This window comes from Pristiophorus japonicus, chromosome 4 (assembly GCF_044704955.1).
Source record: "Pristiophorus japonicus isolate sPriJap1 chromosome 4, sPriJap1.hap1, whole genome shotgun sequence".
Taxonomy (NCBI): domain Eukaryota; kingdom Metazoa; phylum Chordata; class Chondrichthyes; family Pristiophoridae; genus Pristiophorus; species Pristiophorus japonicus.
Genome location: NC_091980.1, coordinates 130,819,439 through 130,835,551, shown reverse-complemented (window position 1 = coordinate 130,835,551; position 16,113 = coordinate 130,819,439). Strand labels below are relative to the sequence as shown.

Genomic DNA, 16,113 nt, shown 5'->3' with positions numbered 1-16,113 from the left:
GATGAGCCGAAGTGCTCTTGGAGAGCCAGCAGAGGCTCAACAGGCTGAGTGGTTACAGCACAGGAGGCCAATGTATGATTGTTGCATAACCGAGTGCAATACTTGTGCTGCAAACAAGTTATGGTAAATGGAAAATAAGCAACCACTAATTGCAAGGAGATAAAACCCAGCTCAATATTGAACAGTTTATTTACAGTTGATTACATTTCACATCAAGAGCCCAGGTCTCAGCCTGCACAAAGCCACCATTCTATGTAGGACAGAGTCTCACACACATTGTATAAACATGAGTACTGATCAGAAGCTTCAGTCACTCTCCCCCAGGGTGTGCTTGTCAAACAGGTACTCTCCCATGCCACTCTCAGGGACTCCCAGTCTCTTCAGGTTGGTGATGTGATCGCCAAGCTTCTTGATCATCTTCACTTGTTCATCCAAGTAGTTGGTCTCCAGGAAGTCACAACTGAAGGAGAAACAGAAAGGAGTTATGGCCAGTAGCAGATATCAAGGAACATTGGAGCTTACTACTTGAGAGTTTGAATTTTAGTCCTCTTGGACTGAGGATAGTTAAGTGGTGCAATTGAAATTGGTGCAATGTAATTACTGCATCATTTAGATGAAAACTTGCTATACAAAAAGGTGCTGGGATCAGACTAATTTACAATATCTACCCCCAAAAATAGACCAACACAAAGCTATTGGGCACAGAGATCTTTTTAAATTAAGTTCAAGGACAGCAACTTACCCAAAAGCCCACATTGAAGCATTAGGAACTTACATGAGGGTCAGTGCTCCCAGTGGAGAGTTTGTGCAGATCCAACAGACTCTGGTTCACATTCTTCTCCATTTACAGAGCTCTCTGCATGACCTCCAGACCATTGCTCCACTCATCCTGCTCTGGTTTCTGAAGAGGAAAGTCAGATTAAAACAAAACAAGTATTTTGTGTCTTTAGATGCTCTGATAATGACTCCACGAGGCAATGTATTGTACATTAACTGTAGTGACCTTAGTCCATTTTATGTGTCATGTATCTTACATTATATATAACTGTATCCTAACATGCTATACATGAATAATAAGATGACCTGTAACCACCAGCATACCTTACCACCAGGGGTGCACTTTCAAGAGACAGGTATACAAGAACAGGTCTCAGGCAAGTGCAGCATTCCAGAGCTGTGAAATAAAGGTACAGGTCCAGAGTGACCTGGACTTCATGACATGCCTCGTGTTAGTCTGTACTGAGGGGACAGGACTATAGTGGTGATAAGTTACGGGATTACAGAATCCACAGAATGGCGAACGGATCAGATGAAAAGTACAATGCTGGAGACAATTGGGAGGAATTTACAGAAAGGCTCCAGCAATGCTTTGTAACCAAAGACTGGTTAGGAGACGACAAAGCAGACAAGAGCCCATCTCTTGACCAGCTGTGGCTCGAAAACATACGCTTTTATGAAGAATCTGCTGGCACCCGAGAAACCAGCAAGCAAGTCATTTGAAGAATTGAGCACACTGGTGAGACCACCTGAAGCCAGCGAGCAGCCTGCACATGGCCAGACACAGGTTCTCCAACTACAGATGCTGTGTGGGCCAGAGCATACCCGACTTCGTGGCGGAACTTCAGAAGTTGGCTCGTTTGTGAGTTCTCCGATGAACTGAGGAGAGAAATGCTGAGACTTTCACTGAAGGAATAGGCCATGCAGGCATATTCTGAAAGCTCATCGAGACCAAGAACCTGACCTTAGAGGCAGCAGCACTGGTTGCACAGACATTCTTGGTAGGGGGAAGAAGAAACGAGGTTGATTTACAACGAAATATCAAAACAAGAAGGTCACAACAGTAAACAAGCTGCTACCCCCACAGACAAAACCGGGAGAACAAGCTCTCGACAGCAGGCAGTGGCACCAGAAACCATCAAGGGCCACAGAAACAGCTGTTCACACCTCATCAATCCACAATGCGAACAAACAACGACAAACTGAGGAGAAGCTCAAGAGATCAGCCAGACACAGCTCATTCTTTGGGGAACAATGGAAACAGTCTGTGCTGGAGGTGAGGGTGGGCACTCGTCAAGGGGTTGTTGATTTCAGCAGGCTGTTTGCAGGAACTGTGAAAATATAGGGCATTTGGCCCACATGTGCAAAAAAAACAGCTCGACTGATATACGAATCATATGGGTCGGAAAGCAGACCAGAAGACGGTGGGGACAGTACCCGGGACACTGATGTGCAGCGGGTCAACACGATCAATGGCTGCTGCTCCTACAACAGGACACCTCCTATAATGAAGGTCCTACTCAACAGGATACCTGTCAACATGGAGCTGGATACAGGAGCGAATCAATCTCACAGGCACTCAACAATTTCAACAACTGTGGCCGCATTAAAAAAAGACCAAAACTCAAGGTTCGACACCAAGCTAAGGACCTATACCAAAGAAATCATACCAGTCCTTGGCAGCGCCATGATCTGTCACACACAAAGGGACAGTGAACCAACTTCCCCTGTGGATTGTCCTTGGAGGACCCCCCCCCTGCAATGCTGGGGAGAAGCTGGCTGGCAAAACGAAACTGGAAATGGAATGATGTCCATGCCATATCATTAGAGGGACGGACCTCCTGCTCAGTTATAAAGTGATTTGAACATCACTTTCAGCCAGGTGTGGGCACGTTCAAAGGGGCCAAAGTCAAAATCTACATCACACAGGATGGTAGACCGGTCCATCACAAGGCCAGAGTTGTAATCTATGTGATGAGGGAAAAGATGGAACACGAACTCGACAGGCTTCTGCGGGAAGGCATTTTATCACCTGTGGAATTTAGTGACTGGGCAAGTCCCATTGTCCCAGTCATGAAGCCTGATGGATCCATAACGAATCTGTGGGGACTACAAATCGACCATGAACAGAGTCTCCCAACAGGACCAGTACCCGCTGCCCAGAGCGGAGGACTTATTTGCCACATTGGCTGGAGGTAAACTTCTCAAAACTAGACCTCACATCTGCATATATGACAAGAATTGACCGAGGAATCCAAGCTACTCACCACCATCAACAGAGGCCTTTTCATGTACAATCGATGCCCATTCGGCATCAGGTCAGCAGCTGCCATATTCCAGCGCAACATGGAGTGTCTGCTCAAGTCCATCCCGGGGACAGTTGTATTTCAAGACGACATATTAAATCACTGGTAGGGACAGACTCCCATCTCTGTAATATGGAGGAAATATTAAAGCGGTTGGATCGGGTAGGCAGATGAGTCAAGAAATTCAAGTGCCTGTTTCTCACCAGAGGTTGAATTTTTGGGCAGAAGGATCAGGCTGCTGATGGAATCCGCCCAACAGAGTCCAATACAGAAGCAATTCGCCTGGCACCCAGGCCCCAGAATGTCTCAGAACTGCATGCCTTTCTCGGGCTACTCAATTATTTTGGGAACTTTATGCAGAACTTAAGCACGCTGCTGGAGCCTCTCCACGTGCTACTCAGGAAGGGGTGCGATTGGTTCTGGGGGGGGGGGGGGGGGGGGGGGGATGCCCAGGAACTTGCCCTCAATAAGGCACACAACCTTCTGTGTTCCAACAGTGTTTTGACTTTCTTTGACGCAAGTAAAAAGTTAGTTCTCACATGCGATGCGTCATCTATTGGGGTTGGGTGCGTTTTGCAACAGGTCAATAGTGCGGGCAAATTACAACCCATAGCTTATGTCTCCAGGTCACTTTTGCGGGTGGAGCACGGGTACAGAATGGTAGAGAAGGAGGTGCTCGCGTGCATGTGCGGTGTCAAAAAGATGCACCAATATCTTTTCGGGCTCAAGTTCGCGTTAGGAACCGACCAGAAGCCCCTCACGTCCCTCCTATCCAAGATAAAGGCAATAAACGCCAACGTCTCAGCGCGAATTCAACAGTGGCCACTCATACTGGCGTCCTACGACTATACCATAAGGCACAGACAACTGTGCCGACGCGCTCAGCAGGCTACCCCTGGTGACCACAGAAGGGTCTCACGAACAGGACTGAGATAGTCAAGGCAATCAATGCTTTGAATCCACAGGATTGCTCATGCCGGCTTGCCAAATCAGAGCCTCGATGGCCTGCGACCCCACATTATCCTTAGTAAAAAGATATGTCCTAACCGGTGACTGGGCAGAGGTTTGCGATGCCTGCCCTGAGGAATTAAAACCCTTTCACAGGTGCATGCATGAGCTATCACTACAAGCAGACTGCCTCTGCGAGGCAGAAAGGCATTTGTCCGGGAGCTCCACCGCGAGCACCCAGGGACCGTTTTGAATGCTACAGCCAGATCCCACGTCTGGTGGGCTGGTATTGACGCAGACTTGGAGCTCTGCATCCGAAGGTGCACCATTTATTCCCAACTCAGCAATGCCCCCAGGGAGGCTTCCCTGAGCCCCTGGCCTACCAAACCATGGTCACGGGTGCACGTAGACTATGCGGGCCCATTCATGGGCAAAATGTTACTCGTAGTTGTAGATGCATTTTCAAAGTGGATTGAATGCACCATTTTAAACTCGAGCACAACCTCCACCACTGTGGAGAGCCTTGCAACCATGTTTGCAATGCACGGAATCCCTGACATATTGGTCAGTGACAATGGCCTGTGCTTCACCAGCACAGAATTCCAAGGTTTTATAATTGACCATGGCATAAATCACGTCAAGACAGCACCGTTCAAGCCGGCCTCCAACGGCCAGGCGGAGAGAGCATTGCAAATCATTAAATAAGGCATGCTTAAAATCCAAGGTCCCATGCTGCAGGGTCGCCTGTTGCGACTGCTGCTGGCATACAGATCTCGTCCGCACTCACTGACTGGGATCCCCCCACGCAACTGTTGTTTTTAAAGTCCATTTCATCAAGGCTCTCATTAATCCTCCCAGACATCCACGAAATTCTTGAGGCAAAGCGCTGTAAGCTGACTGAGTACCATGACAGAAATTCGAGGGGGAGATGGAATGAGATAGCGGACAAAGTGTTTGTACTAAACTATGACAGGGGTCCCAAATGGCTTGCAGGGACAGTAATGGGCAAGGAAGGAAACAGGCTACTGGTAGTACAAGTGGACAATGGCAAAACCTGCCGGAGGCATGTAGACCAAGTAAAAAGCAGATTTACCAACAACACTGCAGAACCAGAGGCAGACTACAATGTGGAACTCGCATCACACTTGGTGGACAGAGGGAACAACCTGAGGAAAGCGCAATTGCAACAGACAGCCAAGGTGAGATACCAGCAACCACACCCAAAGATAAACAGACACCAAGGCAAACAACTGAACCACAACTCAGACGCTCCACACGAGAGAGTGTAGACCACCTGAGAGACTGAACCTATAAAGACAATAAGACCTTGGGGAGGGTGATGTCATGTATCTTACATTATTATTTCTAACTGTATCCTAACATACTATACATGACTAATAAGATATGACCTGTAACCACCAGCATACCTTACCACCAGGGGTGCACTTGCAAGAGACAGGTTATACAAGGACAGGTCTCAAGCAAGTGCAGCATTCCAGAGCTGTGAAATAAAGGTGCAGGTCCAGAGTGACCTTGACTTCACTACATGCCTTGTGAGAATCTGTACTAAGGGGACAGGACTTTACATAATGGAACTCGAGTGGTGAGAATCACACCTGTTGGCCTGCCTTTTATACTGGGCCTGGCACACCTGTGCAGGTCACCTGCAAGTCTGACTGCAGTGCCCTCTGGTGGCACATATGTAATAGTACAAGCAGTAAAAAGAGGTTTGGAAATAGGACAGTATTGAAGGAAATTGAGGATGAAAAAATTGCAATCAGAAGTCTAGGTTACCATGAACCAATGTGTTAGAATATTGAATTACTGCATTGAGTCAACGACCGGTGTCAAATTTATGAGGTGAATAGCATAAATGTATTTGAGGGGAAACTAAATAAGTACATGAGGGAAAAAGGAATAGAACGATATGTTGCTGGATAAAGCAAGGTGGGAGGACGACATCTGAAGCTGATCACCAGCATGGACCAGTTTGTCCAAATGGCTGCTTCCTGTGCTGTAAATTGTAACCAACTCCTTTACAATGTATTGTGAACAATCAGTCTAAGGGGAGCCAAACAGAAGGCCCCTCGTTTATGGAGCCAAACCTTGATGTCTGCCAAGATGATTCGGCCTCCACGCAGATTCTGGAATTCCTTCAGTTTCTCAGCATGCTCACATTCCTCATGTGACTGCTCCTTGAAGAACTCAGCAAAGTGACGCAGGGCAACATCATCCCGGTCAAAGTAGAAGGACTGCGGAGGGATCAGAAGAGTAGTTGATTATTCCATGGCACACCAATCATCATGGGCACTGTACATGAAGTCACTCATTTTTCTTGCTTTAAGGGCTCAGTCTCACTGAACTTGTATGTATAGTTATGGAAACTAGCACCTACTCAACTAACCTGGTAAAGACATTGGATAATTTCAGCTCCAGCCATAGGGCAACTTAACATGAGAAATATGAACAAGAGTAGACCCTACAACTCCAAGCCTGTTCCGCCATTTAATATTATGGCTGATCTGATCATGGACTCATCCCCACATAATCCCTTAGCATTTAAGAAACTGTATTACAGTCTTAAATTTATTCAATGTCTCAGCTTTCCACAGCTCAGGCAGCAAATTCCACAGATTGACAACCCTCAAGAAATTTCTCAGTTATATATGGGCAGCCCCTTATTCCAAGATCATGCCTCTAGTTGTAGTCTCCCTGATCAGCGGGAACATCCTCTCTATCCACTCAGTCAAGCCCCCTCAGTCTTATACATTTCAATAAGATCACCTCATTCTTCTGAATTCCATTGAATAGAGGCACCTCACCCCCCACCACTCCTGCTGTACTGTGGCACTTTGCAATCTTGCTCCATTTAAATAAAAATTTGCTCTGATTTTTTTTTTCTGCTAAAGTGCATGACCTCACTTTCCAACAGTCAAATTTTTGCCCACTCACTTAGCCTGCCTATGTCCTTTTGCAGATGTGTGTTCTCACACATTACTGACAAAGTTGGGAGGAACAACAAACTAGGCTACGTTACAGACTTGGATGGAGGGACAGAGTGAAATATATAGATTGTAAATAGTTAGGGTCCCAGCACTGATCCCTGCAGCACCCTACTAGATACTGGTTGCCAACCAGAGAATGAACCATTTATCCCGACTCAGTTCTTTAGCCAATCCTCTATCCATGCTAGTATATTACCCCCAAAGCCTGTGAACTTTCATCGTGCAGTAATTTTGTGGCACCTTGTCAAATGCCTTTTGGAAGTCCAAATACACCACAGCCACTGGTTCACATCAGCCCTGTTTGTTACATCCTCAAAGAATGCCAGCAAATATATCAAACACCACTTCCCCTTCACAAATCCATGCCGACTCTACCTGATCAAATTTTGCTTTTCCAAATGTCCCTGCTGCTATGTTAATAATGGACGCCAACATTTTTCCAATCAGATATTAGGCAAACTGGTCTATAATTTCCTACTTTAAAAAAAAAAAATAGGGGCATTACATTTGCAGCTTTCCAATCTGCTGGGACCTCCCCAGAATCCAGGGAATTTTGGTAAATTACAATCAATGCATCCACAATCCCTGCCACTACTTCTAAAGTCCCTAGGATGCAAGCCATCAGGAACATTTATCTGCCTTTAGCCCAATTATCTTACTGAGTCCTAACTCATCAGGTGATTGTTATTGCATTAAGTACCTCCCCTCTATAGCCCCTTGACTATCCACCATTGGAATGTTGTTCCTGTCCTCTACTGTCAAAACAGATACAAGATATTTGTTCAGATTTTCTGCCATCTCTATGTTGCCCATTACTAATTCCCCAGTCTCATCCTCTTGCGTGATTTAGAAAAATTTGCAGGCTATGGAAACCGTTGTATCGCTCCACCCAACATTCAGCAAGGCACAATGGGCTGAATGGCCTCCTGTGCTGCATCACTCCATAATCACCAATTCAGCTTTGATTGAACATGTGTAAAACTGGAACCTTAATCTTGGCACCCTATATTCATTGTAGCTCTGGAAATTAGTGAAGGAGTTGCCACAAGATTTATACCCTGGTCACCAGTAGCATGCTCTAATAATACTACTTTATTAACCCAAATACATTTTGTACAGGCTAGTTGAGGGGCAGTATTGGCAGTCAAAGCAACTTCCTAAACTAGAGATCGAGTCACAGTGCAGAATTCATATTGTATATAAAAAAAAAAAAAGAGAGAAAAACTAGCTGAGTTTTACTGTGTTGTAGGCATTAGGCAACTGCTGAATGTATCTAAACTCATACATTTAAAGTGGCCACACATAAAATGGCTGCCCAGGCATGATGGGTACTCAATTAGTCAAGTAATGAACTGGGGCTGACCGAGCAATGACCTAGTGAGGCTCACTACCAGGAATGCCTTGGATACAAGATAATTATAATGAACCATTATAGTACACTGGTATAATCAGTGACTTCACACAGCCGAGCCCCGAGGAACAGAGATAAGGGGAGATCCTGCCTCACAAAGTAATTAATCAGCCCGAGCTGACAAAACCGAACAGACAGCTCCTGAGATATATGGGGAATTCTATTGGGTTAAAGAAACCTATATGTAATCTATAATAGTTATGATTGGATTGTGTCCAGCCGAGGTGGGCTGAGTAACTGTAAAGAACTATTGTAAAACCTAAATATCGATGAGTTTCTTTATTCGTCGGAGAGAAGTGCCTGGATCTAATCCTGAGGCTTCCTTCCCGCATGCAAAAATAAAGGCCGCATTGGCGTTGGAACCGACTCAGTGTTGAGTGATTCTTCTGAGAAAACATTCACGCTAACAGTGGTGCTCTTGGAGAAACCGGGTGAGTATACCTTAAACAAAATTTTATAACGGTGCGGAAGGTGGATGCTGGAAGATCAACACGAGGAGACAGTCCAATATCTCAAACACCTAGCCTGAGCCTGAATTAAGAGGACTTTAGTCCCACGTGATGGCCAGGAACTAAGTAGGTGCTGGGAACACACTTGGACCGTGGGATCGTGATACTGAAAGACATCTTCCGGCCCCATTAGTGTAATTTGAAATATACCCCGGTGTACAGTGGCTAACGGAATCCAAACCTGTCAACAGGGTCGGACCAACGGGCAGAGCGGTGGTAGGTAGTCGTTAAGGATACGTAGAGCACTGCGGGAATTGCTTAAACGCGTTAAGACTTGAATAAGTTTGTGCAACAGCAGAACTTGTGACCTGAGAGTAGCCAGGAGACGGTCTACTACAAGTTACGCTAGGTAGAAAGCAGACCTCCGAGAGTAGATTCCTAATGGTTCTAGTCCTACCCAGGTATAGCCAATAAAACAAATAACCAAGTGGGGATCAGAAGGGTCCCTTACCCGCCACCTGGCAGAAAAACAAAAGAAACAAAAATCGAGAAAATGATTAGAGCAGGGTGGGATCCTCAGGACCTGCAAGCAGACCAGCGGAAATGGTGGGAGAAGGAAAAGAAAGATAAAAATGAAAAGGCTGTAGTTTTGATACTGTGAGCCCACGTAAAACTAACAGAGGAAGTAAATCAATATGCATGAAATAAAAAAAACCTGATAGTGATTATCTTAAGTGAAGTACGGATCCAAGAATAGAGCCTGCCAAAAAAAAAAAATTAATAAGCTTGTTGAATGGAGAGAGACTTGTGAATGAATGTTGTTGAGTCCTTGTGATTTCTTGACTGCCGAATGAATTTTTTTGTTTTCATGTTTCCGAAAGCCTGGTTGGAAGAGGAATGCAAGTGTCTGTTTATTTTAACTCCACCCACTTTTCTAAACAGAGTGAAAGTTTTTTTTAAACCCTTTGTGTTGTCCTGTATGTGGGAAGTTTTAAGACATTTTAAGTTAGAAACACAGATGTGGATTTATTTGGATGATAATTTACGGAGCTAGGAAATGTACAAAGGATAGGTTTGTTGAGCAAAAGATAAAAAATACATGGTCCAAGTGGTTTAAAAAAAATAATTTATTTGACACGCTCACTTGTCGAAAGAAAACATGCAATGATTGATTACATTGGGTTGAAAGACATAAATTTAGTCTAGGAATGAGATAAAGAATGCCTTTATAAAAAAAAAAAAACTTCTAGCTCAAAAAAAGGTTTTAAATAAAGATTGAAATTACAAAGTTTGAATTGGGATTTTGAGATATTCAGAGAAAGCACAGCAAAATACTGAGGTGGATTCAAAAAAAATTAAATTAAATCTGATCTCTTAAAGGAAAAAAGGAGATATAAAACTAAAAGGTTTGGAAACAATCTAGAAATACCTTCAGGGATCAGGTCAAACTCCTGGGCGAGTGGCGAGCTATCTGCAAAGGTGTAAAAGGGACTTTTGAAAAATGTTAAAAACAGCAAGCTTTAGCAGTTTAGCAGAGACATTTTAACGATTTTGAAACTGGAGCATTTTGAGATCACAAAAAGCAGCCCTCAAAACCTAATTGCTGGACTCCATTCTAGTCATGGAGAAAAGAAAAAGATAAAGACGACACTTTGAAAGTAAACAAATGATTTTAAATTAACAAATTTATGAAGTCACGAGCCCTCCGTTTAGAATACAAAACCTAATTTGAAGAAAGGAGATCTGAAAAAAAATGTAACGGACTAAATATGTGCTGAAAAAAAAAATGTGTTTGTGATGGAGAAAGACAAAACTAAATACTGGTTGATGTTTGCTGTGAAAACGATATTGGTTTAATTAGAAAAAGAATAAAAAAATGGGAGGTAAAAGACACTCTACATTGATAAAGATTTTAAATTATGAGAAAGTTTCAATGCACTTTGAAAAGATTTGCAAAATGGACAGTGTTTATCAAGAAAAGTCCCGAACAGTCTAAACAAGCAGGAGGGTTTTGAAGAGAACGAGGAGAAAAGATCTAAGCTTTGCGAACTCAGCACAGAAAGAGAAAAAAAAACTGGGAATTGGAGAATCTTACTGAATTTTTAAATTCTTGAGGAAAATGGAACTGGCACAGATGTTTAGATTTTGTGCTGCGAGAGAAATTAAAAAAAAACAAAATTGAATTTCAGTAAACAAAATAGCTATTAAAAATGTGTGGTCTTGTCTTAAATCAATTTAAAAAAAAAATTATTTGGCAAGTACTTGAATTAGAAGTTAAGAAAAAAATTGGAGTTTAATCTAAAATGCTGTCTTTCTTGATGAGAAGATTTTTTATTATGACCACTTTACTAATGATTTATGCTGTTTAACAGATTCCTAATTTCTAAGCAAGTTTAAGGCACAAAGACTTGGAAAAAAAAAAAAATTCAGATGATTACAAGAAGTCACGTAATGACATCAGGCTTTCTTACAAACCTGTAAAGGAGTTAACCCTTTCCATTGACAGCTGTTTTATACTAGACATTATTAATTTGGATTTCTTAAAAGAAAGAAGACTCACCTGACAGACAGAGGAAATGGTGGAATATTCAGAATAAAAATAAAACGGAACAAGCTGGTCAAGAGTTAAAAGCTAAGATAAACAAGCTGGAAGAGATGTTTTAAAAAACAGGACTAGATGGATAGTGCAGTACACAGCCATAGCACCATCACCTATGGCAATAGAGCCAATGTACCCCACAGTGGGTAGGTGTAGTCCACAAACCCAACCTAACGGTAAAGCAGACAGCGATGTTTGGAGGAATAATGGTGGCATTGGTGTTGATTGCAGTTTGGATAATATTTAGATGGGTCATCGTGCAGGCTCGAGAACAGCAGGCTCATACGCAAAACCGACAGCAGCCCAGACAGGGACATGAAGTGATAGAGATGGTACGACTATAAAGAATATGGTTAACCTAATCCTTACCTCCGATTCCACAGAGTGACAACGACACAAGTAGACCAGAACCTAACACCTGGTGACAACCAGGCTATCGGTTTAAAATTTTCAGATAAAACACTCACCAAGATGGGACCGCAGTGGTGACTTCGACTCTGGGGACTCATGATACTGGGAACCTCAAGACCCACGCAAACACTGGATGATACCAACGGATTGCAGCGCACTCAGGAAATAAACTACATGAACTATGGAGTCTTGTTTTATTTAATGGATGGAATGTGCATCCCAGCAGCCAAGGACTGGAGCAAGGACAGGAGTTATTTTAATGCATGGTTACAAGTGAATCCTAATAAGAACTGGGTATGTGTACAGTGCTCCATGGGTATAAGGAGCAGCTGCATTAAACAGAGGGATGTCAAAGGGCCCGATGAATGTACTTTCGGCATAATTTGCGCACCTCCGGGACAGTCCCAGCAATCAGGCATCTGCAAAAAGAAAGTGGGGCTGCGTGGGTACTACGAGGTGGGGGCGGCTGCAATATCATTGCATGTATGCTTCTCACCCCCTCCGACACTGTGCCCCATAAGAACCACTACATTGCCCGAGGAACTGCCTTGTCACATAACTACTGAGGGACCAGAAAATAGGATTGTAATGTACAACGAAGGGGAATTGTTGTATGATAATGTTAAACATGAAATTGTGCCTGTCCTGATCAATGTTTCAGGCATCCAGATGCCGGAATACTAGACAGAACAGTCAGTCAAGGAAAATGTACAATGTATTAAGTAAAGTTGTAATGCAGCAGGCTGCCGATGCAATGGGTGCCAGTAGATTCCGAGGACAGGGGTCAGCCCCCAGGATAAAGAGGGGAATAGTTAATGATGTTGCTACCGGTTTCAATACAGGGGCCTCCGTAGTAAACTCGATAGATATACAAGGGTTAAATGAGAGGGTGGAACAGCTTAGAGGGGTGATGAAGGGGTTAAGTTATTAGAGAGTGGAGCAAAACCAGGAAGACCAAGCCAACCTAGGAAAGGAGGGTGCCGAAATCCAGTTGGATGGCATCTCAGTCCTGGAAGCTCACGCCAAAACCAATCACCTCATTGATAGAGAAAAAGAAGATACAGGAACGCAAAGACTGGGGCAACTCTGGCACGCTTATGGTCTGTGGATGGTGGGACAGATCCGCCACAATCTCGACCAGATCCAACGCAGGGAAGTACCCGATTGGATAGACAGTTCACATTTAGCTCAGTTGGCTAAGCAGAGGGGGACAAAGGATAATTGTACTCTGAAGGGACTGACCAGAGTACACCCAGCAATTCCAGATTGCCAGATGGGTAGCAATACTGGGATAGGGATAGTCCTGATGATCCCTATCGCCACGCCAGACTCAGGGCCGTCCCCCCTGTACCAACTAGAGAATATCGGAGTAATACGGGAAAATGTCTCCATACGTTACTATCTGACCAGCACCTCCGCCGTTCGTCGAAACGACATACAACATACATAATTCAGCTTAGATACTGGGAGGCTGTTTCCCCTCCGGGCTGGGGAGTCTAGAACCAGGAGTCAGTCTCAGGATAAGGGGTCAGCCATTTGGGACTGAGATGAGGAGAAACCAGGATCTCCCTAACAGAATGCAAGCAAATGGGGAGATCACAGTATGCCCTCACCCAGTCGGCCGAGGTGAGCGAGATGAGTGCGGGTTTAACCGAACCGACAGGTGTGTACTAGAAATAGTGCCCGCACACAGGCACTTCGCGAGGGTAGGTTACAGAGGGAAGGGAAGATACTGCGTCTCTACCACAGAGCGTTCATACCGGTATAATGACCTGCAGTGCCCGATACCACAGCCTAACATTTGCTTTGCACCACTACGACTTGTCACAATCGGGCAAGCGCATATCACCCAGGTTAGGCACTGGAAGCCTGAAGTTATTTATGTAACCGATCAGCTCCACGATCGTTTGCAGGATTATGACGAGTCAGAGCAGGTCCCGATCCCACATCGAACCGAAGTATTGCGAGAATTGACACTCAGGGTGGGTCAATCCGTAAAGCTCTACCACCAACTGCAAACTAAAATCAAAGTACTGAAAGAAGATATCGAAGTAGACTTACAAAGTCAGAGTTGGTGGAGAAAGGTCTGGGAGTGGGGAATAAATGTGAACATCCATCCTTGGATTCAAATAATTTCACACATACCGGTCGGGATACAATTGATCTTAGTAGTAACATGGGGCAGAATGGCCTGCCAGGCATGCAGGCACCCAGCACGACGAAGAGGGACCCATGACCGGTCCCCAAATACTAAACAAGCCTGTCTAATAAAGGGGCAGGAGGATTTGGCCTTTGTTAATTTGATTTAAGCAACCGGGACTCCTGAAACCACATGACTCGCCAGCACATTGAGGCAGGGAGTACCAGGCCGTGCACAAAATCTAATAAAAGTAGGACGGTCGGTTAAAGGGGGACTAGGACTAGTCCCTTTACCGAAGGGGGGGGGGTGGGGGGGGAGAATTGTTGTCGGCATTAGGCACCTGCTGAATATATCAAAACACTAGGCATTAGGCACCTGCTGAATATATCTAAACTCAAGTTTAAAGTGGACACACAAAATGGCTGTCCAGGCATGATGGGTACTCAATTAGTCAAGTAATGAACTCGAGCAATGACTGAGCAATGACCATGTGAGGCCCACTACCAGGAATGCCTTGGATACAAGATAATTATAACGAACCATTATAGTACACTGGTATAAATCAGTGACTTCACACAGCCGAGCCACGAGGAACAGAGATAAGGGGAGAACCTGCCTCACATAAACGAGGTCATTAATCAGCCCGAGCTGACAAAACCGAACATACAGCCCCTGAGGTATATGGGGAATTTTATTGGGTTAAAGAAACCGAAGTGTAATCTATAATCGTTATGATTGGATTGTGAACAGCCGAAGTGGGCTGAGTAACTGTAAAAAACTATTGTAAAACAAATATCGCTGAGTTTCTTTGTTCATCAGAGAGAATTGCCTGGATCCAGTCCTGAGGCTTCCTCCCCGCATGCCAAAATAAAGGCCGCATTGGCATGGGAACCGACAGTGTTGAGTGATTCTGCTGAGACAACATTCATGCCAACATACTGGCTACAATCATGCCAAGGAACTAAAATTACCACAAGCAGCATTAATTTGGCACAGTAGCGGAGAAGCAGAGACCACAGAAAAAAAAAAAGTTTTATGAGAACCCCTCAGAATTTGAAGTGCTTGTTGAAGATCACGGGGTTAAGGTAGAGTCCACAGTGCAGACAATTGATGAACTTTCTTTGCTTTATTGGTGCTAAAAGTTCGAGGAAAAAAAGGATACAATCTGGTACTTAAAATTAAGAGGTTAGAAACACTAGGAACAGGAGGGAAGCAGAAACATTTGTAACACTTTCCTCCCATCCTCCCCCTGTGGAGGTGAGGGATGGCTGGGAGAAAAAGTGTTTCCGATTTCCACCACACTGGCGGGAAAGAATACTTCCTGACTTCCCTCCTAAATGGCCTAAATTTATTTTTATGTCACCACCCATTGAACCAGCAAGGTAAGGAAAGCCCATGCAGTGATTTAGAATGAGGATACTAATTCTGAATTCCTTGCATTGTGTGCAGAATGTATTCCAAATAAACTTAATCAAGCTCAAGATTCCAGGAAAAAGAAAGAATCAAGATAATCAGATGATACAAGGAACAGAGAGAATTTGTTAACAAATACAAATTAAGATAAATTGTATCATATTATAGCTTTAAAAGTGAATTCACTGCATAGATTCAAGGCTGGGTGGGGGGGGAAGGCAGGGTGGACAGAAAGAGAGCAAGAGGTGAGCTGTGTACAGCACAGGATTTCATAAATTCACATTACATAGTCTCCATTGTAAAGTGGCAAAAAACACAAAACTCACCATAGAGAGATAAACATAGGAGAAAGAAAGCTCCATGTTGATCTGCTTGTTGACAGCATCCTCACAGTCCTGGTGGTAATTTTGACACACTTGAAAAACCATCTTAATATTTTATTTTTCCAAAGTAAAAACTTTGTAGAAATACAAAGGTAACATTTCACTAATATCAAACACCTATATTTATACTGAGGGATAATCCAGGGTGTGGCATTCTTGATGATGAGTGACAGTGATCAATACCCAATCAGAAGTTGCATCTTCTCAGAGCACCAATCAAGTAAAGGGAGGAGGGAGATGGACTCCCAGAGCCAGTCAGATCTTTGAAGAA

At 44.0% G+C, this 16,113-nt stretch overlaps 1 protein-coding gene across 1 annotated transcript; it reads right to left on the bottom strand.

Moving 5' to 3' along the window:
• Nucleotides 1-306: 306 nt before the first annotated feature.
• Nucleotides 307-15,887, bottom strand: LOC139262615 (ferritin heavy chain B-like). Its single transcript, XM_070877770.1, has 4 exons — nucleotides 15,786-15,887; nucleotides 6,137-6,283; nucleotides 849-901; nucleotides 307-460 (listed from the first exon to the last, which is right to left on the bottom strand). Exons 1-4 carry the CDS (start codon nucleotides 15,885-15,887, stop codon nucleotides 307-309), a joined length of 456 nt encoding a protein of 151 aa, XP_070733871.1.
• Nucleotides 15,888-16,113: the final 226 nt, after the last annotated feature.